This window comes from Papaver somniferum, unplaced genomic scaffold, assembly GCF_003573695.1.
Source record: "Papaver somniferum cultivar HN1 unplaced genomic scaffold, ASM357369v1 unplaced-scaffold_99, whole genome shotgun sequence".
NCBI classification, from domain to species: Eukaryota; Viridiplantae; Streptophyta; class Magnoliopsida; order Ranunculales; family Papaveraceae; genus Papaver; species Papaver somniferum.
Genome location: NW_020653081.1, coordinates 681,415 through 707,363, shown reverse-complemented (window position 1 = coordinate 707,363; position 25,949 = coordinate 681,415). Strand labels below are relative to the sequence as shown.

At 33.8% G+C, this 25,949-nt stretch overlaps 2 protein-coding genes across 5 annotated transcripts; both read left to right on the top strand.

The window, feature by feature from the left end:
* Nucleotides 1-2,022: 2,022 nt before the first annotated feature.
* LOC113346234 lies at nucleotides 2,023-4,766 on the top strand. Its single transcript, XM_026589795.1, has 2 exons — nucleotides 2,023-3,421; nucleotides 3,958-4,766. Exons 1-2 carry the CDS (start codon nucleotides 3,272-3,274, stop codon nucleotides 4,159-4,161), a joined length of 354 nt encoding a protein of 117 aa, XP_026445580.1. The 5' UTR covers nucleotides 2,023-3,271; the 3' UTR covers nucleotides 4,162-4,766.
* A 5,355-nt stretch (nucleotides 4,767-10,121) lies between these two features.
* On the top strand, nucleotides 10,122-17,796 carry LOC113346464 (phosphoglycolate phosphatase 2-like). 4 transcript variants are annotated; one of them, XM_026590009.1, is made up of 14 exons: nucleotides 10,122-10,525; nucleotides 11,734-11,861; nucleotides 12,003-12,264; nucleotides 14,608-15,027; nucleotides 15,100-15,167; nucleotides 15,240-15,332; nucleotides 15,446-15,517; nucleotides 15,664-15,735; nucleotides 16,171-16,230; nucleotides 16,345-16,397; nucleotides 16,625-16,722; nucleotides 16,826-16,925; nucleotides 17,352-17,455; nucleotides 17,555-17,796. In XM_026590009.1, exons 4-14 carry the CDS (start codon nucleotides 14,916-14,918, stop codon nucleotides 17,653-17,655), a joined length of 933 nt encoding a protein of 310 aa, XP_026445794.1. In that variant the 5' UTR covers nucleotides 10,122-10,525; nucleotides 11,734-11,861; nucleotides 12,003-12,264; nucleotides 14,608-14,915; the 3' UTR covers nucleotides 17,656-17,796. The 4 variants fall into 4 exon arrangements, with proteins under 4 accessions (XP_026445794.1, XP_026445793.1, XP_026445795.1 ...); XM_026590008.1 differs by having other exon boundaries at nucleotides 11,371-11,861; XM_026590010.1 differs by lacking the exon at nucleotides 11,734-11,861.
* Nucleotides 17,797-25,949: the final 8,153 nt, after the last annotated feature.

Below are 25,949 nucleotides of genomic sequence, written 5' to 3'. Positions count from 1 at the left end.
TGCTTTGGAGGAGGGTGGTGCAGGAGAAATTCAGCAATAACCCAGATGTACTGCTTCCAAGTGATGATGTTAAACCTAAGGGTAGGAGTGTTTAGAAGAACATTCTCAATACTTCTTCGTTTTTGCAGGAGAAAATAACTTTTAAGTTGAATAATGGAAAGGCTATTAGGTTTTGGTAGGATGAATGGTCTAGTCTTGGAATGCTCAGAGATAGATTTAGAGCAATTTATAAAGCTTGCAGAAATAAGACTGCTTCAGTTGCGGATATGATTGTTGATGGTAGTTTAGTCTCTGATGTTAGAAAAAGATTGACATGAGCAGAACACTTATAGTGGGATCCGTTGTGTAATGCTTTGGGACCAGATCATAGTTTAAACGAAGAGGAGGATGAGGTGGATATTATGGGAGATTTTACTATGAAGAAGTGCTATGAGACGCAATTGCAAGACGTGGAGGGTTGTGATTTTCAGAAATTCTTGTGGAAGAAGATCATCCCATCAAAGGTTATTTTCATGTTGTGGGATAACTTCCATAGTTCTTTTCCTACACTGTGTATGTTAAATCATAGAGGAGTTGAAGTAGAGAATGAGTTGTGTTTGTTTTGCAAGGATCAGGTTGAGACTGCTGATCATTTGCTACTTCATTATCATTATGCTAATGAAGTTTGGTCTTATTTTATTAAGTCATTCAAGATTTCCTGGGTTTCTCCTTCTTCTGTGAAACATTTGTTTGAGACATGGAGCTTTAATGTTTAACTGGAAGATGTAAAGAGGTATGGTGGAAAGTGATATATGCAGTTTTGTGGCATTTGTGGGAAGAACGGAGTAGTAGAGCGTTTGGAGGCAGAGCTATAGACATTGAGGAAATGTGCTTGATTATTAGACAGACTAATGTGCTTTGGCTTTCTGAGGGAAACTCCTATGAAGCAAAAAATCATCCACATCTTTGTGATAATCTACATGATATGAACCAAAAAATGCTACACGGGAGAATTTATCATCCACATCTTTTTGAAATCCAGATGCTACTCCTCAAATTTGAGGGGGCTTGTGGATAATCCATCAGGTCTTTGAACGACCAGATAGGAATAAATATATTTTTTATTTAGTATTTTTGCTTTCAACCGGACTCTCTTTGACTGGATAGAGAAGAATATGGTGATATTTTCTTAATAGAAAGATTATGTCCCGTCATTTAATGTCCGGACGAAGATTTAGTTAACCTTTTTAATGCTATAAAGGCCCACATAAGTATTTGTGGAGTTTTTTTATGTGAACTCCCATGGTAGTAAAAGACTCCACATGTACCTGATAATCCATATATATAGGGATTATCCTTATGTTATGGATGGATGTTTAACCTCCGTATCATAGGAGTTGCTCTGTTAGGGAGGTTTCTAATGACTTTATTGTATCACAAGTTTTGTTTATGTGGGATATAATTAGAATATATACACTTATAGGCCTGTTCTGGACCCTCGTTTTCAAATCTAAGCCTCTTTTTTTATTCCTTATAAATCTAAGCCTACTAAACGGATTCCATCCACTTTCATTATCTCAGTCAATTTATCGCGTTGACCCGTCAATATATCGCTGAAATCTCGTATAGAGAGATCTCCTGAAAGTGTTAAGATTACTAAACTTCCCTTTATGTAGTGTGTCACAGGCACAATAACTCTTGCCCACGTGTGTCATTTCCTTTCCAACTCAGAGGAGAGTGTTCGGCTGAAGTAACTTCTACCAAAATTGGAATCGAATTGAACCGAGAGAACTCAGGGAGAGATCGAGATGATGGTCAGGGTTTTTTCTTGATTACGATAAGAGATGAAGAGTTAGGAGAAGATTGAAGATTCTTTGTTGTTGTTAAATATCGAGTCATGTTATTAGGAGGGAAAGAAAGGATTTGAGGAGGGAAGAAAATTGGCTAAATTTGGGTCAATGTTCGGTCAATAAAAAATGCGGGGAGAAGAAATAAAAAATTATACTTATACCAACCTTGCCCTTATCAAACTTAACCATCGTTAATCGCTCCTCCCTCCCAACACTACATCGTTGATTAGAAAACCCTAGTTTTTCAGTAAAAGTGATGGATTAATGGGAGCATGTCGGATTGAATTCAATTGTGAATCACAGTCACTGTAAATATTTGCACAATAACGGTACATAGAAGGTGATCGATTAATTGTTGTAAATCTTATCCTGTCAGTTTTGTTATGTTTTACATTTTTCCTATTAAAATCGTGTCTTTCTGTTCTTTTGAACAACTAGCAATCTCGTGTGCGTAAAGACTTCGAAGGCTGAACTGGGATGACCACTATTTACTTTGTTTTTCTCTGTACGTGAAGGCATGAAAGGATCATGTCAGTCTTATGAAGTTAATTTTTTTTTTTGGGTATTCAGACCTTATGATGATGATGATGTTACTCAGCAAACCCAAAGCTCGATAGATTTTATAGTTTTAAGTTTTTTGTGTGGTAAATGTAGGGATTGGATGAATGAATGACTTTTTATGACCTTGCAAAGAGAAGTTTTGGAAATCAATTAGGAGGAGTTATTTATCTGAACTAGTATGTGGTCATTATAGTGACATACATAATTATTGATATAGGTTAGAGAATTTTTCTTTTTTATGTTTTTCTGTTAGATGAATTGCGAGACATAAAAATGCTCATGAGAGCCACCAGGAGATAAGTTTTCTGTTGATTGTTTGGTTCGTAAATTGAATTCTAATTAACTTCAAAGGACAGTACAGAAATTTTCCCACTTTTTCAACGGGTCAATCACTCCTCTCATATTCTAATCCTTCTCTGCTCAAATCCATTCTTTCCCTCCTAATAACAGGAGTGTTTAATGAAGTTATTCCGATGACGAGAAATCGGCTAAAGAAAGAGCAATTTCTATTTCTATTGATTCATGGTGATGAACAGAATAAATTCAATAAAAGTACTGGTGTCTTGAATGAATTAGAATACACGGGTTCTCATCAGATATGATTTACAGCAAGGAAATGGAGACGAATTCCTGATGGTTATGGATGTTAGGGTCTGAGTTGATGTTCTGATTTTAAAAATTAAGGATGAAATTCAAAGGTTTGATGGGACTGGAATCAGAGAATAGTTGAGCAGTTGAGAAAGAGATGAATTGTGATGAGGTATCTGAATTTAGATGAGGAACTAGTAAATCAAGATGGAGTTCATCTGTGAAGCACCAGTAAACTGCACACAGGTTGTTTGTAGAAAGGCTTAATCAAATTACAAGGAGAAGATGAACTGATGGAAGAGAGGTTATTAAGCTACAGAAGTATCGACAGTATTGGTGGTTGTGTTTTGCCGATGCATTGGCTAGGTTTGAAGTGTTGTACTACAAGAGCTGAGAATGGTGAGGATGTTCTGAATAGACTGAAACGCGATATTTGCGTTGTGGTGAGTTCTGTTGAACTTTCTTAATCTATGTTGTTATCTTCAATGTGATTCAGCTTTTTCCACATGGTTGTTTCATCTTCTTTATGCCTTTCTTTAGTTACAGTTTGTTTTCTCTTTGTTAAGATATCTGAAATTGTATCCATGGTAGGTCATGCAATGAGTACACTGCGATAGAGTTGGGAGTGTATCTTATATGCAGCTTAATGCAAATATGGTTTGGTGGATCACTGTCATTTCTTATGGATGATTAGTTCTGGTAAACCAACTCATGAGAAATGAATTTTGGAACCAGCATTATATGTAATGCGCGCTTTTTGGTGTTTCTTGTTGGGTGGTTGTAACGCCATCGTCTGAATCAAATTTCTTTTTTCCCGAAATTCTTCAATATTTATCATCTATTTTCGTTGCGGCTTCTATATTTTGTTACACATGCTATGAACTGGGAATGAATGTTAGGACAAGTGGGTTGAGATATTAATGAGCTGGTATTGATGGTTATGGAGAATGGCTCAAGTTGTGTTGTGTGTTGTTTCCAGAATATTGCAGGTGAAATGAATGGAATGGTGGTGCAACTATGGCAAGAAAAAGTTGGCAAAGCAATAGACTGGATTGTGTATGAGACGCAAACTGGTGGTGATTTTGTAGAATGCAATGGTGAGTCTAAGTATGGAGTTTTGCTGTCAGATTGTAGAGATGGTTCAAGGGGATGGATGTTTGAAGAGCTGAGAACTTTATCTTAAGCTGAACATAAGGCTGAAGAGCTGGTGCTGCTGAATCTGTGCAAGTGATGCAGTTGCAGTTGAAGATGGAGGTGCAATGGTTAGCAGTTCTGTTTGTTTGGTGTTGCAACGAGTAAACTGTGGGTGTTAATGAATTGGGTTTGACACGATGAGAATGCATGAAGTCAAGAGTACAGGTTCAGTTCCTTGCAACTGGTTGCAGGCTAGACTTAGAAGCTGAGATAGTGCTGGTGGTCGCTGCCAAGGGAAGTGGTTTGATAGAACTCTTGAACGATCCATCTACAATCACAAGATGAGTGAACCCAACGACTCAAAGGGTAAACATGTCTTTTTAAGTCATGTTAACTGCCCATGTGGAGGTTAACTTTCCATGCACCCTTTTGGTCAAATAAGGCCTAGTTATGTAAGATAAAAAAAAAAGAGGTTAAGTTTTGTAAACCAAAAAAAAAACAGGCCTAGATTTGTAAAAAGCCTGATACAATTCTACACTTATAGATTGAAGTAGAACTGATCCTGGGCTGTGTATTTGTACATTTCTTTTCTTTTCAATACAACCTTCCTCTTTCAGAAAAAAAAGAAACCAGAAATCAGGGAGGTTATTTAGACGAACTAGTTTATCACCTGTGCGATGCACGGGTTTGTTTCTTGCATATATGAAATAAATAGTTAATATTTGAGTTGATGTGAGAAAATAATATCTCGGGCCTGTTTAGATAACTCCCATATAAGAAATTGTTTTCCATGGACTAAAAATAAGTCCAAATTTCAAAGGATAATGGGAGACTTCCATTAAAGTTTACCATGCATTAAAGGATAATGGGAAACTTCCATTTTTAACAGACTTAACTAAAACGCCATGCATTAAAGTTTAATTGATTTTTAATTTACCTATAAATCATACTCATGATTACTCTATATATATTCAACCCTTCAAACACCAGTACTTCGTCACTCACTGCCTCTTTTTATTTCCGGCATTTTTCTAGTTTACCATCTTTCTTTCTGACAACTTCTGTCAGGTTATTGAAGACAATAATTGGCTACCAATTTTCAATAAATTGTTAGTTCATGGTGATAGTTATCAAATTCATATTCATATCATTTCTTCTTCATTTAAGAATGTCCTATATTTGTATGTAATACTTTGAACCATCTATATATCTTTTTTATACTCGATCCAAATTCAAGGGCGGTTGTTCGAGTGTGATTTGACAATTAATACTTGTTATCTCGCATGTATTCACCATAATGATTATGCCACCGATATCAATTTCAATCCACACGATTTAAAAGAGGGAGAGAAGAGATATAAAACAAATTCGATGTCGTCCCTACCCAAACAGGCAATCGTATGAACGTAAAATATATGCACATCCCCAAAAATGTGTAACAAATAATAGAAAAACGTATTTTAGAATGGTCCTATATAATAACATAAAACCACTTAAAAATCGAATCTCGATAAACTTCAAATCGTATCCAATTAATATTTTCAAACTACTAAAGTGTCACTGATTCCACATCGTGTAGTATTTTTGATTTCACATCCACTCTTCATTGGTGATCAATGTACGATTCATGGTCCCGACACTGAGACTGCTAAAAAAACATACTAAAAAGAAATAGACACCAACCGAAAAGGGAAAAAAAGAAGATGCACCACATTGCAAACACAACAGGTACCATTGGTACAAACAAATGGGGAAAAAAATTGAGTCACAAAATAACCAAAAGAAGCTGATCATGAGCTCTTATTTGCATCAAGAAATTATAACAAATTTCCTCCTTCATAGTTCCAAGAGCCATTACCTAAAAAAAACTTTGAGATATCACCAAATAGCTTAAAATTACATATCAATCATAGCATAATAATATGGACTATATTTAGCAAATATCAAAAAGAAATTAATGGATAGTCGAGAATTGATATCTTTGTAGAGGCGGGTAAAAGAGCCATGAAGAACAAACAAAAAACAATCTCAGAATCAAAATCTTGTTCAAGGAATTTCTTTTGAAAAAAAAATTAAAAAAATCAGCATCTCCATGTCTCGAAGAAGAGCTAACAGAAAACAAAGAGGAAAATTATCCACTTCAAAAAACATGAAAATTGAGGAATTATGTTATGATGTAGTTCATTATTCAGCCTTGTGTCACATTCTATTGATTTTTAAGTTGTTTGTTGAAAATTCTTGATGAAGAAACAATTTATTTTACATCATGATCCCGTTACAAAGAAAACAAAATATGCAAAAGAGAGATTTAAGTGGAACAAAAGCTATAAAACGGGACTGAATACCCATAAGCGGCCATGATATTAATGATATTCGGCGAATCCAAATCCATAGACCAGAACTGGTAACCCGTTCTTAAGTTTTTCCATAGAGGATGGTCTTTAAATTATTTATTTTATTTAATTTCTTGGTAACCGTCTTACACTTAACAAATAAAGGAGATGATAAATGCATAAAAGGAAAAAATTGAGAGTCAAAAGCACAAAATAACCAATTTTGATCACACTTCTAACACCAGAGGCTATAAATCAATAATATAGTGTACCGTAAGCTATAGTTAGACATACATGTTTATTTTAATCACCTTGGTAGCTAGGGTACTGCGATCTTCAAACGAAAAAAAAGAGACTGTTAGGTGTCATTCAATTGTAAAATCAATAAATCAAAAGGAGGAGATCATCGTATCAGTAGAAGTCAGGCAAAAGAAAAAAATTACCTTTTTCGTATGAGTTACATTTTATAAAATTTACCCATTTTAGGGAACAGTTAATGAGCGTGTATAGTCTCAACCGGATACTACCCACTAATCCTTAAACTGAATCGTTATGATGATAAGATAAAGAGATATAAAAAGTGGCAAGAGAGAAAATACGTTGACAAATTAAGAATGTTACCAAAAATACTTGGATTATGATTAATTTGATCAGGTAACAATAAAAAAATAACGATCCAAAAATAGTTTTACATGTATGCTTCTTCATTAGAAACGAAATTGGGACCTGCACTCTCGGCTACAGTCCGAACAGAAAATTTATACATTAGCAACAACAAAAACAGAATTATATATAAGAACATATTTCATATTTAAATGATGAAAGAAAACAAATAAGAAAGATAAAAATATGATCAGCAGAGAAACATAATCACACAAACGATGAAGATATGGAGCAATGCTCAAGTCTATACCCTTTATATATAGAACTGAGATTTAATTATTAAGAAAACTCCCAAAAGTATATAATTGTTCGAGGTACCATATTAATGTCGCATAAATTTGACATAAGGTCTTAAAATGGAAGTCGTGGCCATCGATAATTAAACAAGGAATTCGTATTTAATAAGAACGAAAATATCTACATTTGTTTCTCTAAATAGGTTTAATAGGATTTGTAAGTATGCATACGTTTACATTACAAAATTCCTTAAAACTATAATTAAAGAAGAAATTTATGCACGTAAGATGAACATGAAAAAAATCCGGAAAAAATATTCACATAAAGAAGAAAAAAAGATTGCTTAGGAAAAAATTTTGTTTGACTAATTAAAAAAACTCGAGATTTTTTTCGTCTAAAATAATAATTTCTTTTTTGAAATTCAAGTATGAATCAAACAAATATTTTTGTATAAAGTTTTTAAAAATTTTGTTACTATTTCCGATTTTAAAAATCAAAAAAGTATTTTCGTATAAAATTTATTTATTTTATTTCTTTTAACAAAACTCGATTTTTAATAATTATCTTTAGTTTCTAAATAACTGATATCCTGATAGGGCAACCATTGATCATAATTGTATATAAAACAAAGAAAATGACAACCAATAGGATATCAATTTCGGAATAACCGATACTAATATACAAACCCGTCTATCGAAGCCGTTAATCAAATTTAAAATATCCAATCTTACAAATACAAACAAATACAAAAATTAAAATTCAAATGCCACAAAAGAAAATATTAATAAACGATCAGAAAAATTTAAATGTGATCACCTTATCAATACATGCCATTATCCCATGTGCACTACATCAATGTAGCAAGAAGAGGTACAACAACATCTGCAGATCAAAAAACAAAGTTAACCGATATAATGCTAATAAAACTGAGAAATAGAAAAGCAAAGTCCTAGCAAAAAAAAAAACATCATAAAAACGATGAGACTTTACCTTTGCTCGAGTGATTTATATAGAGAGCATCCACATAATTTTCAAAAGAAATAAAATCTCGGTTTAGGAGAAAAAATTACCTAGTTTAGGAAACAACATCCCAAAAAATAAGGAATTTTTGTAATTTTGGATAGCTAAATTATTCTCATATAACATCATAATTAGTGGTTCCAAATATTTTCTTATGAAAGATATATTTCATATTTTTTACTCCCTCCGTTTCCAAAAGACAGTCCGCTTTGACTTTGTCAAAATATTAAGGAGACCATAGTAGTTTACATGCATATCCTTGGTTACTTACCTAATTTATTTGGATATAAATGTTAGTAATAAAAACTATCAAAAATTGTTATGGGATTGTAAATATAAAATAAAAAAGGAAAACTTAAAGGAATGAATGATATATTTGTTTCCTTAATTATACAAATCTCATTAATATTTTAGATTGGGACCATTAAAAAGAATTTATGAATATAAAACTTTAAGGGTATATTAGAGAGTTTGTTAAAAAAATATAACTATAAACAGAAGCTGGACACAATTTTGAAACAGATCAAAATGGAATAGAGGACTGTCTTTCAGAAACAGAGGGAGTAGTATTTTTACACACTGTTTAGGAACTTAATTAATTTAGGTTTTTTTCTTTCAAATGGAATGTAATTAATATATCTATAATATTTTATTTTCGGATTTTTAGGATACCTAAATTATTCTCATATCATCATAATTAATGGTTGCAAATATTTTTGTACAAGAAATACTACATATCAAAACATAACGAAATTAGAAAATTGGTTTTATTTAGTTTATTTTTAATTTTAAATTTGTTATATTTTTAATTATGTTATGAACAAGATTAAGAAAAATAATATGAAAATGAGGTTTATTATTTTGTCGGTGCTTGAATTTTTGTACGATCGTTTTTGTATTGGCTCGGTTTAGATTCTAATCTTGCTTCAATCTTTTGTTTCAGATTCTAATAATTCCGTAATTTTTTACTTTTGGAAAGCACCACCAAAAAATAAATTCGCAAGAAAGACACAACGTCGGTTTTAAAGGTTAGTACACACGATCAATTTATTTTTTAATAATTCTCATCGCAAGTGTATTCTTTTTCTTTAATTTTAATTGATAGAATAGAGTTGTAATTAGGAAAAGAATGATTGTAACTGGACATTAGATATTAATTTTTTTTTTCTTTTTTGCATTTCTTTAATTCATTTTTACGTGATTATTTTGATGCATGATTGATTTAATTTTTTGATTTTTTATGATGAAATTGTGAACGCGTGATTGATTATTCATTTAATGTATTTTTGTCAACATTATACTCTTCGAAATAATTGCTCCAAATTAGATATATTATAGATGTTTTTTTTTTGTATTTTTGGTAGTTTTATAAGATTTTATTAGATTTAGTTATTTTGGTAAATATTTTTGTTGGATTAATTTGAAGAAATATTTTCCTAAAATATTTATTAGCGAAGATATTAAAATATTACCAAAAAAAAATAATAAAAATGGGGCCACAATTAACTAGAAACGAGAATCAACCAGAAGGAAGAATTAATCAGGAGCTCCGATAAATGAGCTCGCTTTAAAAAATTCTGTTCTTATATAGAAAATAGTAGAGGCCACAATGTGCACCCCATTTACGAGGGATGCACAAATTTGGACTAGTAGGAATAGGCCTAACGATACCACTTTATCGTCGTACCCATGGAACTATCTTTATACCCCCGAACCCGAAAAGAGAAATAGAAACAAAAACCCACCCATATTTTCTCATTTTGAAATCGATGAAATAGATGAGTTCTTCTTCTCTGAGTTCTCTCCTCTCTTCTCTTCACAAATTCGAAAAGAAGTAACTGATAGATAAACTGTCCTAACCTTCAATTTTCTTTAAACCTCACAATCAGCAACCAAGCAATCCCTAGTTATTCATCTTGATTTATCCTCTTCTTGTTACAACAGAGAGCAAATGAATTCTATTGCTTGTTGTAAACCCTATGGTTAAATTCCGCGAATTACAAATTAGTACAGTTCTTGATGAGTTTTTTAAAACATATATGGTGAATTTATTGATGGAGATAAAGATTTAAACATTAAGGGTTAGATCAAATGGTATAAACAATATTGCAGTCATTGAAGTTACGTCTCATTCTTCTTTCTGTTCCTAATATCATTCAGGTTTGATTTTCTTTACCCTAAACAATTTTCTCTCTGTTGGACTGACTGTAATAATGTGGGTTACTTTTTTTTTAATTGAAATTATGAATTGATAATTAGGATTTAGCAATTTTGAAAATAAGGAAAAGATTCGTGGTTCCGAAAACATGTTTATTTGGATTTCCATTAAGGTCGGTTAAATGTTTAGCTAGTGGTAAAGCTTGTTTTGCATGATTTTTAAACTTGAGTTTGTTGTTTGTGAATGGAATGTCACCGAAAGTTAGTCCCGAGTTAATGTGTGTCGACACCATAATTTTGCTTGAATTCATGGTTCCACTGTGTGAAAATCAAACTGCTAGATAGTTGGCTAGTTGCATTGAGAAGAATTCTCTAAGACCAGACAAAACAATTGTTACTTAGATATTGACTACACTTTTGATATCCATAAAATTGGGCATCTAGATGACACAAGAATTGTTTGTCCTTGCCAGTATTTCAAGGTTATGATCTTGTTCAATACATCAAAGTGAAATGTTTGTTGTGTATTACGAACCTGCTTGAATTCAAGTATGTAGAGCAAGCTGAGTTTGACTAGGTAATTTCTACCCTTCAAAGGGCGCCCCTCAGTGTGAAAAGACAGTGCAAGCATCAGATTCAGTCAATCCCATTTTCGTTAAACGTAAAATCTTTTCTTTTTTGTGAAGCTTTATATTTATATATGTGTGAACGAGACCCATATTAGGTACGACATACTTTGTCTTGTGCTACTAAGAGTATACCAGGGGCATTCTAGCTGACACTAAACTTGTTAATTGTAATAAGTCTGGAAATGGACTAATCCTTCGTTATGACACATGTGTTTGCAGAGGAGCAGAATGCAGATTTTAATTTCTTTAACAAATATCGGGAATTACTTACTTATCCTATTACTACGCACATCTTCTAGACCTCCATTGTCATGTTCTCTCTCTTTTCACTTCTCAACAGTAAAGATGGTCTGAGTTATAGGATATCTTTGTAGTCCTTGTTGGATCAATCATCCGGGATGGCTGATTTATTTGCAAAAAATTTGATCAAGTGGAAAGTGAAAACCCTTGTGTTCTCGGTGATTAAGTTGTCCAAAAATGGGGAACTGATCTTCCTTTCTCGTTTGTGGTATATAATTTATCTTCTATCTAATACTATTTCAAATTAGGAGATCTTTATCTTTAAATTAAAAGTGCTATCAGGTAATCAGTATCAAAAACATTGTTAATACAAGTTAATATGATGCAAGCATGCCCACGGATCAAAAGAAAATAATAATCAGTACAAGTACAGGCGAAGGTACTGATCAAATCGGATAAAAAGCATCCAGGTGATTACGGGGTAGATAATTATAAACAGCATTAGCTCTTATTCCAAATTTGTTTGTTGTTGATACTTGACTTAATATTCCTATTTTTAGATTTACTACAGATTTGGTTCTTGATACTTAAATTAATATTCCAATTTTTAGATTTATCAAGTGGTGAAAAAGCAGCAGCATGCAGATTGGTGCTCAGGAATCTGACTCATTTTGTTGTTATGTCAATGCACAAAAGAAGGCTGTGGCTGGGATATGAACAAAAATTCATCTCCCACAGCATGATGCCAACATTTGTGCACCAATCAACAGCCAGACTAAGATGAAAAAATATGGAAGAACGAAAACCTGATATGCTGCTCGTTTGATATTCATTGAAACTAGCTATTACAGCGTATAGTATTTTAAAATTCAGGTCAGTACTTTCTCGAGTCTGAATAACACTCCTATGATATAATTAAAGAAACCCTTATCTTGTGTTCTTCCTTTTGCCGTAACTAAACTAATTTGGATGTTTTTTGCCGCGTAAGTTGACAGTTTATTTGTATGAGACCCTGGTCTATATGTATGTTGTGTACAGTAAAGTTCCAGATGTTATGTTGAGCTAGTTATATCTCAAGCGAGGATGTTATAGTTGTCATAGAGAAGAAAACTTATAGTTGTTATAGAGAAGAAAACTTATAGTACTGGTGCAACTATGAAGCCTGGAAACATCCCAAAAGTAAAATGGCACTGGTGGAGGTCCAAGAAACATGCCAACCTTGAAAATGGCACTATTGAAACTTCACCGGGCATGAGTAACTCATTGTCCTTGTGTACTAGATCCTATAAAATTGTGGACACCCAGAGTGTAAGAATCCTTTGGGGTTTCCTATAAGTACAGGTTACGTAGTCAGGTCGCGAACGACTTTAAATATTTCCAAGTGAAGTCTATCTTATTGTGGTTTGCCCATAGACTCGGTCACAAAATTAAGACGATTTTCATTTATATTTTATAGTTGCAGGGATTGGTTGGTTGAGATAGTGCCATGTACATTGTTCTGTCAGAGTCATGTCCAGTATATTCTGCCACCCCACTTTTAAGCAAGCATGTTACAGGGGCGGCGTTTATTAGAGGGGCGGCGTTTATTAGAGGGGCGGCATTGTAATAGGACAAAAAGGATCATTACATGATTATTCAAATGTCACTTATAAAAAAACTGGAAATGACAAATTAACCCTCGTAATTGATAACCTAGTTTAGTGATGATAATCAAGTTTAGTGTTAATGATTAATTTCACTTATATTAACTCAAAATCAAAACCAAAAGCAGATTTTTAGAGTTAAAAAAAAAATTTAGAGGAGAAGGTCAATCTCAATCAATTGAAGAAATTAACCAACAAAATGAAGAACCAGGACCTGAAAATGACCGGGTGTACTTCTAAATTAGTCCCAACTAGCTTTTTGTTGCTCAAAGTTATCCAAAGTACGTAAAAAATTCAATTTTTTTTACATTTTCCGAGCTAATTACGGTTGGAATTTTGCTCATAACCAACCGTAAATCGAAGTTACGGTTCGTAAAAGATGAACTACCAACCGTAACTGGTTAAATTTGAAGAAAACCCAATCGTAAAACCAGTTACGGTAACTGAAGAAAATTCTCAGATATAAGAACATACGGTTGGTAATTGAACTATTACCAACCGTAACAACATCAAAATCTCCAATTACGGTTCGTAATTGAGTTAAAATCAACCGTAACTCACACAAACCTAGAAATTTCAATTTCAATTTCAATTTTCATCTAAAACCCTAATTTTTGATAGAAATTAAACTTAAATCGAACAAAATAAACCAAACCGGAATTGGGTTTTCAAAACATACCTCATATAAATCATTACACTACACTTGATTAATTTTCGAATCGTCGATTAATCGAAGACGGTGAAATTTTGAGTTTTAATGGAGGTTACGGTTGATGGGAGGAGGAGAAGAGAAGAAAAGAAGAAAGAAAACAAATTTTCAATTTAGCTTTGATTTAGGTTAAAAAATGGGGAGGGTAATTTAGTCAATTTACATCCCCTATGGAACATCCCTAACCAATTAGAGGGACATTACTATCACACTGACGCCCCTCTAATAAACCATGCCGCCCCTCTAACATGCTTGCTTTTAAGGGATTGTGGATTGATTCAGGCAGATTACAATCCCCTAGTTAAATTGTAGGGAGACGAAGCACATTATGGTGTTTGTCCCCACCCTCTTCAACCACCAATATACAGGTTTGGAGCTTGAAAGGCCATGCCCTAGTTGGTTTTAAACGGTGGAGAGCAAAGAAAGACCCGCCTAATAATTTTGGAATCTCAACAGTCTATCTACATCCTACAAGAATTTGGGAAGAGAGAGAACAATTTTCAAGTGGAGATTCACTAACTTGAAGAGTGCTTGGAATCTCCAACATGTAATGATGTACTAACATTTTTGAGGGCAGTGGCATATAAATATTTTGGTTGTTTACTTTAATATTGGTGCGGAGGAGGGTACCAAAACCCATATAAAACGGAGAATTTTCTAGTTTGTTATATACGGGTTCTGGTACCAGGCCAACTTTTTTTGGCCCTTGATCAAGACACAAAGAATATAATCCGTGCCATACACTGACCATTCTAGTCACACCAACCAGCTGCCTTGTCATACCAATGAGTATTACTAATATAAACTTTTTGAAGTTGGGCAAATTTCTTAAATATCTAGTGTTGGTGGGAATTTATGTGATAGGACCACGATGAAGCACAACCTGGGAAGAAGCTATTTTAAAAATGAAATAGATCTGTTTGAATGGACAGAAAATTGTTGGGTCTCCGTATGCAACCGTCAGTCTCCGTGTGTGTCCGCATCGGCATTGGTGGGCGTGCTTGCTTCCCATACCCTATCAAACACAATATAATTAACGACCGAAATCTTGCAATTCCAAGATAAGTGGAAACACATCTCAAACTTCCTCCTTGGCTCTCCAGACACTCTTGCAATTGTACCTGTACTTCTTTAGACAAACAAATTCACTTCCCTATTACTACTACTTATTAATGGAGAACAGCATTGCACCAACAGCTTCATCACTGCAAGTACAACCTCTCTCTTCTAAAAATGTCGGAACCCTTTTCAATTCTGTCGAAGCTTTCCTCTTCGATTGCGATGGTAATTGTTTCTTTCTTTTTATACCCTGAACCCTTAAAAGTTATTTTCTTATCTGATTTTAGTACTTTTCAGGTGTTATTTGGAAGGGAGATAAGCTTATCGAAGGTGTTACAGAGACATTAGAAATGCTTAGGTCTAAAGTATGTACAATTTTTTTTTTTTTTTTTTTAATTATTTCATTTCTGATGGTAAATGTTTTCATCTTGCTTTAGGGTAAAAAATTAGTGTTCGTGACAAATAACTCCTCAAAATCAAGAAAACAATATGCCAAAAAGTTCCGCTCACTTGGGGTTCCTGTTAACGAGGTTTGTCAGTTATTCTTATTACTGATACATCAGGTCTTCAATGATTTAGTTTTAAAACCATATTGCCTTGTTTTCTTGAGTTCAAAAATCCTACTGAAACATTTTATTTGCAGGAAGAAATCTTCTCTTCATCGTTTGCTGCAGCCATGTACTTGAAAGTAAACAAGTTTCCTCAAGATAAAAAGGTATATCACATTTGTATCTTGACCTCTCTTTTTTTTGGCTGGACCACTCCATTATTGATTTATGATAACTTGTCATATGCTTTAATCTTAGTGGGACTTACCAGTAATGTGACCGTGAACCATACTGATTCTTGTTATTATTGCAGATTTATGTTATAGGTCAGGAGGGTATATTGGAAGAGTTAGAGCTTGCTGGTTTTCAAAGTCTCGGTGGCCCTGTAAGCTTCTAAATTTGCTCTACTTCAAAATGTAATTTTAATTAACCCAGCAAAGGCTAGACTAGTATGTCAGTTTTCACGTTTCTTTAAAACGTTCGTTGTGTTTGTATCTATAAGATTTTAAGGAGGGGAGTTTGTAAGCCTCTATGGATTTGTTGTGGAATTTGACATCTTTTCTACAATTGACCTCCCTGGACATCATTTTCCGAAGGTTTCCTGCTGGCTCTGTAGATGATCCTCCTATTCGAATTTAGAATCAACACACACACACACCATTACATTAATTGTTCATCTTGAAAACTATGAGCATTTTCATACTCCTGGTTCAAGAATACTTGATTTACCATCAGCATAATACTTGAAAACAATTAGTAAGAATATCAGTTCTTATTTATGATTTATCTGTTGAATATAAGTTCTGGGTTTATTCTGCAGGAAGATGGGAAGAAGAGTGTAGAACCGAAATCAAATTGCCATTTTGAATATGATAAAAATGTAATGAATCATCTCTCTCTCTTATCTCTTGATGAAAGCTGTGTCAGTTAACTTCATTGCTCATGCTGTTTGCATAATATATGACACATTTGTTATTTGTAATTCGTTTTTCAGGTTGGAGCTGTAGTGGTTGGAATTGACCACTACATTAACTATTACAAACTCCAGTGAGCCATTTAACCTGTCTTATTCTTTTTCTTTCTCTCCTAGCAACAAACTACCTTTTTTTATGTGAAAAACGAAGTTCTTAAAGTTGCAGATATGAAGAGCTTTGGAACTGCTAATACAAATATTCTATATGCTCTTTACGATCAAGCTCATGTGTATTAATAATTCCATAGTTTCTGTTCAATTTTACTTCCAATGTGATGGATGCATAAAATAATTGTGACAGTTATGCGACCCTGTGCATTCGTGAAAATCCTGGGTGCCTTTTCATTGCTACCAACCGCGATGCTACAGGCCCTATGTCTGATTCACAAGAATGGCCCGGTTTACTTCTCAACTACAAGGCTTCCTCGATTTAAACTTGCCTTTATGTGAGACAGCTTATGTTAGACTTCCTACTTATATATTGTCAATCTACTCTATTCAGGTGCTGGATGTATGGTTGGTGCTGTCTGTGGATCAACACAAAAAGAACCCATTGTGGTTGGAAAGCCCGCAACCTTTATGATGGACTTTTTACTGCAAAAGTAAGTTAACTGACTGAGTAAAATACATGTGCATTCTTATGTTTGTAGGGAATACATGGCAGTTCTGAGGCCTACATCTCCCCCTTCTGACTTGTTATTTCTGTAAAACCAAACCAGTGAATAACCTCATTGAGAGATTTAAAAAAAAAAAAAATCATCCCGAGCTTCAACACTTGATTCAAAACTAAACCGCTGGTCAGTGAGATGGGGTGGTTGAAATTTGTGGCTTTGGGCATACAGGATTTCATGGGCCTGTCTCCGGTACTGGAACAATTCCTTGATTCCCAGAACTTCTATGATGGAACTGCTCAGGCAGCTATGCTGAAACATATAAATGAAATTCAGTCAGCTAAAGATGAATAACTAGCCTTAAAATTATGCTCTAGGTAAGTTCCTAGAATGATGTAGTTTGCGTTGTTTTCCCAGATTCCAGATTGATACCTCAAAAATGTGTATGGTGGGAGATAGACTGGACACCGACATCCTCTTTGGAAAAAATGCTGGTTGCAAGACCCTGCTTGTTCTCTCGGGTTAGGGATTTATATCCATTATTTTTATTACTGAATGTTATTAAATCTTGTAAATTTATCAGTTACACTCGAGCAGTCATCTATCTTTCATGTTTACAGGTATAACATCACTATCTGCACTTCAAGACCCTTCGAACAACATCAAGCCAGACTACTACGCAAGTAAGGTAGCCGACATTCTTAAATTCTTGGAAGAATAAATCTTACACTTATGTCAGGCTTTATCAGAATATCAATTATCCACCATTAGCCAAAATGAACAAATATTTTTATTGTTGAATCCCTAAACTTGATTTGTGCAGTATTTACTCCGTGTATCAGCTCTTCTATAATAAAGAAAATTTTCTAAATCTCCTCTTAATTGTTAACATTTCCTGCAAATGTTAATATACTATCTGTCTGTCACCTTGCCATGGTTGATAAACTATGTTGCCTTGTATGCCCAGTTGTTCTGACGCCGTAGAGTTGCCCGGACGATCATGCTTACTGCTTAGACTTTTACCATGTTTGTTTACTCCTGACTCAGCTGAGTCGTCTGGATCTGAGTTATCTGGATCTGAAAGAAATCACCTGATTCATCTGGATCTGACTCGATATGTTTGTTTTTAGTCAGATCTGACTCAAAAATATGTGAGTCAGTGGTTTGGTCCCGTGAGTCGGGGATATTTTATTTCCTGACTCAAATGGGTCCGAATCAGGGGTTATGTCTGAGTCAGAGGTCGAGTCAGATCTGACTTAAAATGGAAAACTACCAGTCTGACAGTTGACTCGGCCCGAATCAGAGATTGACTCAGATCCAGATATCGAGTCAGCTACAAACAAACAAGGTCTTATAGACAACCAAACCCTTCAAATTATTAAAATAAACTAATCAACTACGTTGTTGTTTGAATAAATCGTTAAACCTATATTTGTGGGTAGCTTACGGAGGTCCCAGGAGCGCCACCTCCTTTCCCACATTTGGACAAATCTTTTTGTCCCGTTTCTAGTCGGGTCGAGCTTGAACTGCATAACACTATACAAGAGAGAATCGGAAAGGACATTAAAAGCAACATATCATGACATGTTATCCGTACATGCAAAATATTTTGGAGTTATTCAAACATACTACTCTATAACCAGGTGCACAATTAGAAATTTGTGATAATTCTCTTCTTGGTAGACGCCAAGCAAAAGGTGGTTTCAATTTCTTTTCAATTGTTCTTTTTATCAGTTACTAGTTTCAGGCACGTACGATAAACATTCAAAGAACATCAATTGTTCTTTTTATTAGTTACTAGTTTCAGGCACGTACGATAAACATTCAAAGAACAAACACTTCGCATCTCCTTCAAATCTTCAACACCTCCATGGATTGAACTTAATATTACCATGATATTTGAAATATTTAAATCTCACCATGATTCTTGAATTCTTCCTCGGACGTGCATGATAGATGACTTTGTCTAAATTACATATTCAAATAAGTAAATTTGATTTATTCAAAACATCAGTTCGTCTGTTCTTGGGAAAAAATAACGATTTTCTTATTCATAGCGCATGGTTATATTAACCACAACCCATTTGACTTTGATCAGTATATGCTGACCTTAATTTTAAGTTTGACTTTTTTCTATTATTATTCATATCCCAAACATTAAGTAGACGAGTTAGTGAGTTGGTGTGTCACTGGTCGGCATTGCAAAATCAAATATGATATCTCTATTATAAACAACGTAGTTCGAAATTAAAATCGAGCTCTTCAAGCAGATTGAAACCGTTCGTTGGAAGTACAGATTTTCCGGTTCGTCACAAATCTTCCAAACAAAGGTGCCGAACGAACACATGCATAACCATAGAAGATACTGAAGAACAAAGAATTTAAAAGTGTTTAAGATTCAATAAATCAAGATGCATGATGGAGTTTGAGCTGAAAATTATAGTTTTGTCGGTATATTGACAAGGGGGGATTGTTAGAGCATAGCTAGGTCAAACTCACAAGTTTTGGTATATCAAGCTTATTGTCATATTTACTTGATCGAAACTATGTCTTGATTTATAATCCACTAAGAGTCAATCTCGGACTTGGAATAGAGCATGGTAGTTAGACTATCAGAAGGTATTGTTCGTCAGGAACGACCTTGAAGATTGAAGACTTGAGACGAACAGGACCTTGAAGTTTGGTATCCAATCGACCTTGAAGATTGAAGACTTGAGAAAAACAACGTCAATGGAAACTTCATCAACAAAGGTATGTGAAGACTGACTATCCTATTTACTCATACTACCATTCTATCTAATGAGACATGTTGTATGCTTCTAGTATTATGATGAACAAAGCAAAGAAGAAATTCAAGCAATAGAGAACTTGTTGTATAATAGATTGAGAATAATTTATTATTCAAAATATTGGAATCGCATAATAATTTCATAAGGAGTTGTCAAGTTATTTCGTACATTCACAAAATGATTTTGTCAGTTCACGAACTTGAACTTATAAATTAAAAGACTTGACAAATTAAATCTCAATTAACTCGCCTACACAAACTGATATCGGCACTTCGCAAACTGTTCGATTTTGAGATATTTAACCTTTCTTTCAATAATACACAAACTGATTCATGCATTTCGAGAACTGGTGGTTCTGATAATTTCATGGATACCTTTTTGTGTTCAAGTACACAAATTGTTTTACACTATTCACGAACTTGTCAATTATAAAAGTTTCATGAGTCACGAGACGACAAATTATTCATGAATTATTTTGGATAGTTTACGAACTTCTCTTGTGATATCAAACTCCAATATATTTGTCGCTTACGGAACTACTTAATCATTGTTCATTGGCAAGCCACTTGGTGCACGTTGTGTATTTCGACTAATATACGGTTGCACATTTCTTATTTATGATTCAAAGAAAAGTTATCACATACTTACATGAACAACCATAGAGAACATTAGGTTGCTTGGTTACAAAGAAATTCGTAAACAAGGACACTGTTTCACGAACAATCTTTGTTTGTAAACTACCAAGCTTTGTTCATCAATATAAATAAAGGTCTTTCTACAAACTAGAATCTCAATCCTGGCAGTTATGTATCCTAGTTGCATCTAGAGTCGTCCTCTAATAACCTAGGTTTCCTCTTGTGAAACTGTATTATGTTACGACTTTGAAAGACTTCACTAACGGATTCGTGAAGCCCGATCAAACTATTTTTTACCTGATAATTTTCGGATATCCGGATCTTGTTCTTACTATTTGTTGTAGTTTTTTATCAAGAACAAGATAGATAGGAATCACAAGGTATTGTTCGTCTCAAACTTTGTGATTTCACTAGATAGAAATTTAAATCACTTCGATTTTGACTTGTTTATAATTATTCTTGTGAGGTAGAATTAATTAGGCATCTCTATAACTTTTGAAGAGAGTAAGTTGTCATAATCATTGAGTATGCTTGATGTCTTTCTTTCATGGAGATCACTCATATCATATATATTTACATTACCTTGATTGAATATCTTTCTGAAGGAAATCAAATAGAGTTTTTTTTAGTAGAAAAATAGTCAAAAAGTCTTCACTGCGGTTGAAGCAGACTCCTAAGATTATAAAGGACGTCAACTAAGGGAATGAATTTGCGTAGGTGCGTACGAGATCCAAGAGACTAAGGTGCACGAATGTAAATGAATTGCTCGAAGAGTCGATTTGGTTCCAACTATATTCCAGTTTGAAGTCTGACAGTAGGCTAGTGTTTGTGGCAGCTTAATATAATATGTTCAATTTCTGGACTAGGTCCCTCGGGTTTTATGCATATTGCAGTTTTCCTTGTTAACGAAATTTCCGGTATGTTGTATTATTTCTTTTCCGTATTATATTATTTATCTTTGCAATAAAAATTTCAAAAGTTGTACGTTAATTAACCTGGAAAGTTTTTAGACTTAAAAGACTGTGCTGAAAACACAAGATTTATTCTTGAGAATTCGTATCTTGAAATACATATTATAAGACTTGTTTCTGTTGGAATTCGTTTCACATACAGTTCGGATACATACTAGGTTAATACTTGGATATAGATTTGTGAGATCATCCAAGCAAACTTGTTCTACAACCCAGGTACATGATCTCATATGTTGATCCATGCTACTAATGTAGCAAGTTAGTCCATAGGTTTCCGAACGAAAAGTTGGCGGAGTACTTGGTACCCTCTCCTTTTCGGTGATCGTCTAGATTTCTTGCTAAGTTTGAAAATAACGGTAAAATAGAAGGATTAAGAGTTGTTCCTATTAACTCATGCTTTAGTTATTTATTATTTGTAGATAATTGTTTTCTGTTTGGTAAAGATAATCCTCATGTTTGACAATTGCTTGAAGTTTTTAACATTAATTTTCTGCACATCAAGTGGTTAAGGTATTAATTTTCAAAGATCGGGTATTTTCTCTCTCTCTCTCTCCTAAGGTTCATCATAAGCATTGTAAGTTGCTTTCCAATATTTTTAAGGTTAACAAAATTTCTAAAGATTAAAAATGCCTTGGTATACCACTGTTTTTTAACCTTGAACCCTGAAATGCCTTAAATTTTGAATCACTACTTGAAAGAACTTATAATATATTAAAAGGTTAGAAATTCAAACTTCTCTCACAAGCATGAAGGACTGTTAGTTACATATGCGCTTCCTTCTTTACCAAATAGGTAGTATTGAGTTTCCTTATGAAACCTTAGATAGAATGGATACGACGCAAAGAGACTTCTAATGGGATAAAACTGATCCTATACATAAGATTTACACCAAAAGCTGGAAGTGTATTTGCGTTCTTAAATTACAAGGTGCCATGGTTATAAAAATCCTAAACTTTTAATGTTTTCATGTTAATTAATTAAGTTTTCTTGGAGGATGTTTTCTAAACCATCTGCTCTATGGGTTCAGCTTTTAAAAACTAAGTATTTCCCTCGTTCTAATCTTTTAGTTCATTCTAGATAATCCGCATATTTTGGATGTGGTCTAGTATTAGGAAAGATATGGTTTTGAAGATTTAATCACATTCGGGACTTGTTTTTAAACTCCAATTTGGACATATTGTCTAAAAAATGAATTCCTGATGTGGATTTTCCATTTATTCTGTTGTGATTGGCGATGAAACTCTAGTGAAAGTTGCTGATTTGGTTTGTGAATCTGTTCAATGGAATTATTGTGAGGTTCTTAGTTTTTCTCTTGAAATTACTAAAATGATTCTAACACTTCCAGTCTCTAATAATGTTGCAGATGGACTAAGGTGGCTTTATACGGAGGATGATACACTCAAAGTAAAATCTGTTTATATAACTTTGACCTCTAATTTGGGTAATACTAGTTCAATATGGAAAAGCATTTGGGGGGTTAATAATCAGCCTAGAGTAAAACTCTTTTTGTAGAATTCATATTCAAATGTGTTACTTTTAAACCATATGCTTTATAGGTTTAGTGTTGAGGCTTCATCCCTTTGTTACCTTTATAAGAATAACCATGATAAAGATGCTTTACATATTTTTCTCAAATGTACTTTTGCTTTTGTAGTTTGGTTTGCCTTTTGTTTTAATGTATTAAATTTAGATAATAACTGTGTTTCTTTCAAGATTAGGTAAATAACATTGTTCTATCACAAATTGTTTGGTTTATTTGGAAACATATGTGTAATGTTATCTTTAAGAAACATAAGAGTTTGTTAATGGAATTATATTCTTTCTTGCATATACCTGTAAGAAAGATAGAGCCCCACTGCAATTATAAATAGGAATATAAGTGCTGATAGTTTTGAATGCTTACTTAGGAAAAACATGAAAATCTTACTAATATTGGATGCTTCTTTTAATCACTCAACATGAAATATGGAGCAATATCTATCCTCATGGATGCTAATGGGGAATGCAGACAAGCCAAAACCGTATTAGTGTTAACTACGGGTCCCGAAAAACTGAATTTATTGACTTTCAAGAAGTTATTTTATGGTCCATAAAGAAAACATCTGATATATAATTGGCGAGGATTGTCAGAATTCCATGAATGATTGTCTATGTGTTTTTAGTTGTTTTACGAATTATTTTCCAGTTTTTCTTAAAAAGGATTTTACAAAAGTAGTTGATCCTTACTAAATAAATTAGGAAGTCTTTGTTAAGCTTTCTTTTTCTATTTTGGATGTGTGACAAAGTGACAATGGTAGTTTCTTTATAACTTTTTTATAAATGTTTCCTAGGAGAGTAACAATCACCTAAAAAGGATACTTCAATCCTACGGCTCTTCAGCAGGACAAATAATCAATACATCAAAATCAACAATCATTCACCATCCGAGGCTGCAACCACCTAACATAGATTCACACCAATTCTTCGGCATGCCTACCACATTAATCCCACCTATATATTTAGGAGTTCAATTCAAAACGGGAAAACCTCTCTTCATATCTTCAAACCTTTTCTTCAAAGACGAAAATCTCAAGGATGGATGACAAAATGCCTCACACTTTCAGGGAGGCTAGTTCTCACTAAAACCTCTTTAACACCTACCTCCAATCACCTTATGCAGACGCGACTCTTCCCCACCCATATGCACAAACAGATTGATCGGATCGTCAGAAATTTTTTCTGGGGACATGATTCCTCTGTTAAAAAACCTCACCCATTAGGATGGAACAAGCTAAATAAACCGGTAGCGAAAGAGGGACTCGCATCAGAAAGAGTAGTTATCACAATAAAGCTTTATTCATGAAAAGAATATAGAACATTCACGATCAACCACATTCCATCTGCACCAGTCTCTACAACGAGAAATACCTCCAACATCAACCAATATTCCAACGTACAATCACAATACTTTCTACCGCCAGCCCGCAATAGAAACATATGGAATTTCTCATACCTTCCGTAAAACAGCATATATTTCATCGCATAGGAAATGGTTTAGACACACATATCCAAGCTAATTGGATACCCCACTTCCAAAACCTTGATCCCATTCATTCTACCCTATCCAAACTGTAGCTAGTATAATTGACCCTCTTTCCCGTAACTGGAGACATAATCAACTAAACAATCTTCCACCTAATGCAATCCAACATGTTATAAATATCCACCTTCCAATTGATAGCCCCCCAGATAAAATAATCTGGCCACATTCAAAATCAGGAAAATACACCACTGCATCTGGGTACAACTTTCTAATCCAACAAAATAAACACTCACACCTAAACCCTATACCAACAACCAAATTTTTATAGACCCTACCATGCCCACCCAAAATTCAACTTTTCTTGTGGAAAGCTATTAACGAAGGATTACCAACTTTCTCTATGTTATTGTTGGTGCAAAAATATTCACCCCAACACTCTTCGAGATGCGTGTAGATGGATTTAATCTCCTTTATTGATTTGATTCCTCCAAAGATGTTGATGAAATTGTAATTGATATTGAATGGTGGGGGTACCTGCTAAAAAACACTCCGATGCTAAAGTCAGAGAGAGTTTCTTCCTAGGTGTATTGTATGGAAAAGGATTAGAAAATCTGTACCTTTTGAGTTAAGATTTAGCCTCTATTTATAGGCAGAAAGTAGGTCTAGCTTTAGGGTTTTCATAGTTATCTTAATAACTTCCCTTACCTGTATAAATCCAAGAAAACAACTAGATTCTTGATAAAATTTGTTAAACCTTAAACAACTATCATAATTCTTATTTATCCTTAATTATTATCTTGAATAATAATTATCCTCTCTCATAGGAATTATAATTATCTTAAATAATTATAAAATCTAAACTAACATTCTGTTAGGGTTTAGCATTTACCTTAATTATTATCTTAAATAATAATTAAAACTAAAGATAATTATCCTCTTTCTGGTAGGATTTCTATAATTATCTTAAATATTAACTATAACTACCCAAGATAATTATCTCATGGTAATATTATCCTCTTTTTGTTAGGATTTAATATAACCATAATTATCCTAGATAATTCCAAAGCCAATATTCATCTTTAAATATCCAAATTAAAACCCTTTTCCTAGAGAAAGGATAATTTGGGTTGGTGGACCGATCCATGGGTTCTAAGAGCCAGCCTATGGGTCTTTGAGCTTCCATAATAAGCAAAAATGGTTTCCATAATAAACCAAATGAGCTTCAATAATAAGCCAATTGGGCTTCCAAAATAAGCCAGTTGTGTTTCTGTAATAAACGAAATGGGCTTCAATAATAAGCCAACTGGGCTCCCAAATAAGCCAATTGTGTTTCTATAATAAACGAAATGAGCTTCAATAATAAGCCAACTGGGCTCCCCAAATAAGCCAGTTGTGTCTGTACAATAAACGAAATGGGCTTCAATAATAAGCCAACTGGGCTCCCAAGTAAGCCAGATGTGTTTCTATAATAAACGAAATGAGCTTCAATAATAAGCCAACTGGGCTTCCCAAATAAGCCAGTTATGTTTCCGCAATAAACAAAATGGGCTTCAATAATAAGCCAAACTGGCTTCCCAAATAAGCCAGTTGTGTTTCCA

What these genes read in the sequence shown, in the direction of transcription:
- LOC113346234 (XM_026589795.1), top strand. Translation starts at nt 3,272, where the DNA reads ATGGAAGAGAGGTTATTAAGCTACAGAAGTATCGACAGTATTGGTGGT. An exon ending in AACGCGATATTTGCGTTGTG is followed by an intron (nt 3,422 to 3,957) that starts GTGAGTTCTGTT and finishes TGTTGTTTCCAG; the next exon opens with AATATTGCAGGTGAAATGAA.
- LOC113346464 (XM_026590010.1), top strand. Translation starts at nt 14,916, where the DNA reads ATGGAGAACAGCATTGCACCAACAGCTTCATCACTGCAAGTACAACCT. An exon ending in ATTAACTATTACAAACTCCA is followed by an intron (nt 16,398 to 16,624) that starts GTGAGCCATTTA and finishes TAATTGTGACAG; the next exon opens with TTATGCGACCCTGTGCATTC. An exon ending in ATGGACTTTTTACTGCAAAA is followed by an intron (nt 16,926 to 17,351) that starts GTAAGTTAACTG and finishes TTGTTTTCCCAG; the next exon opens with ATTCCAGATTGATACCTCAA.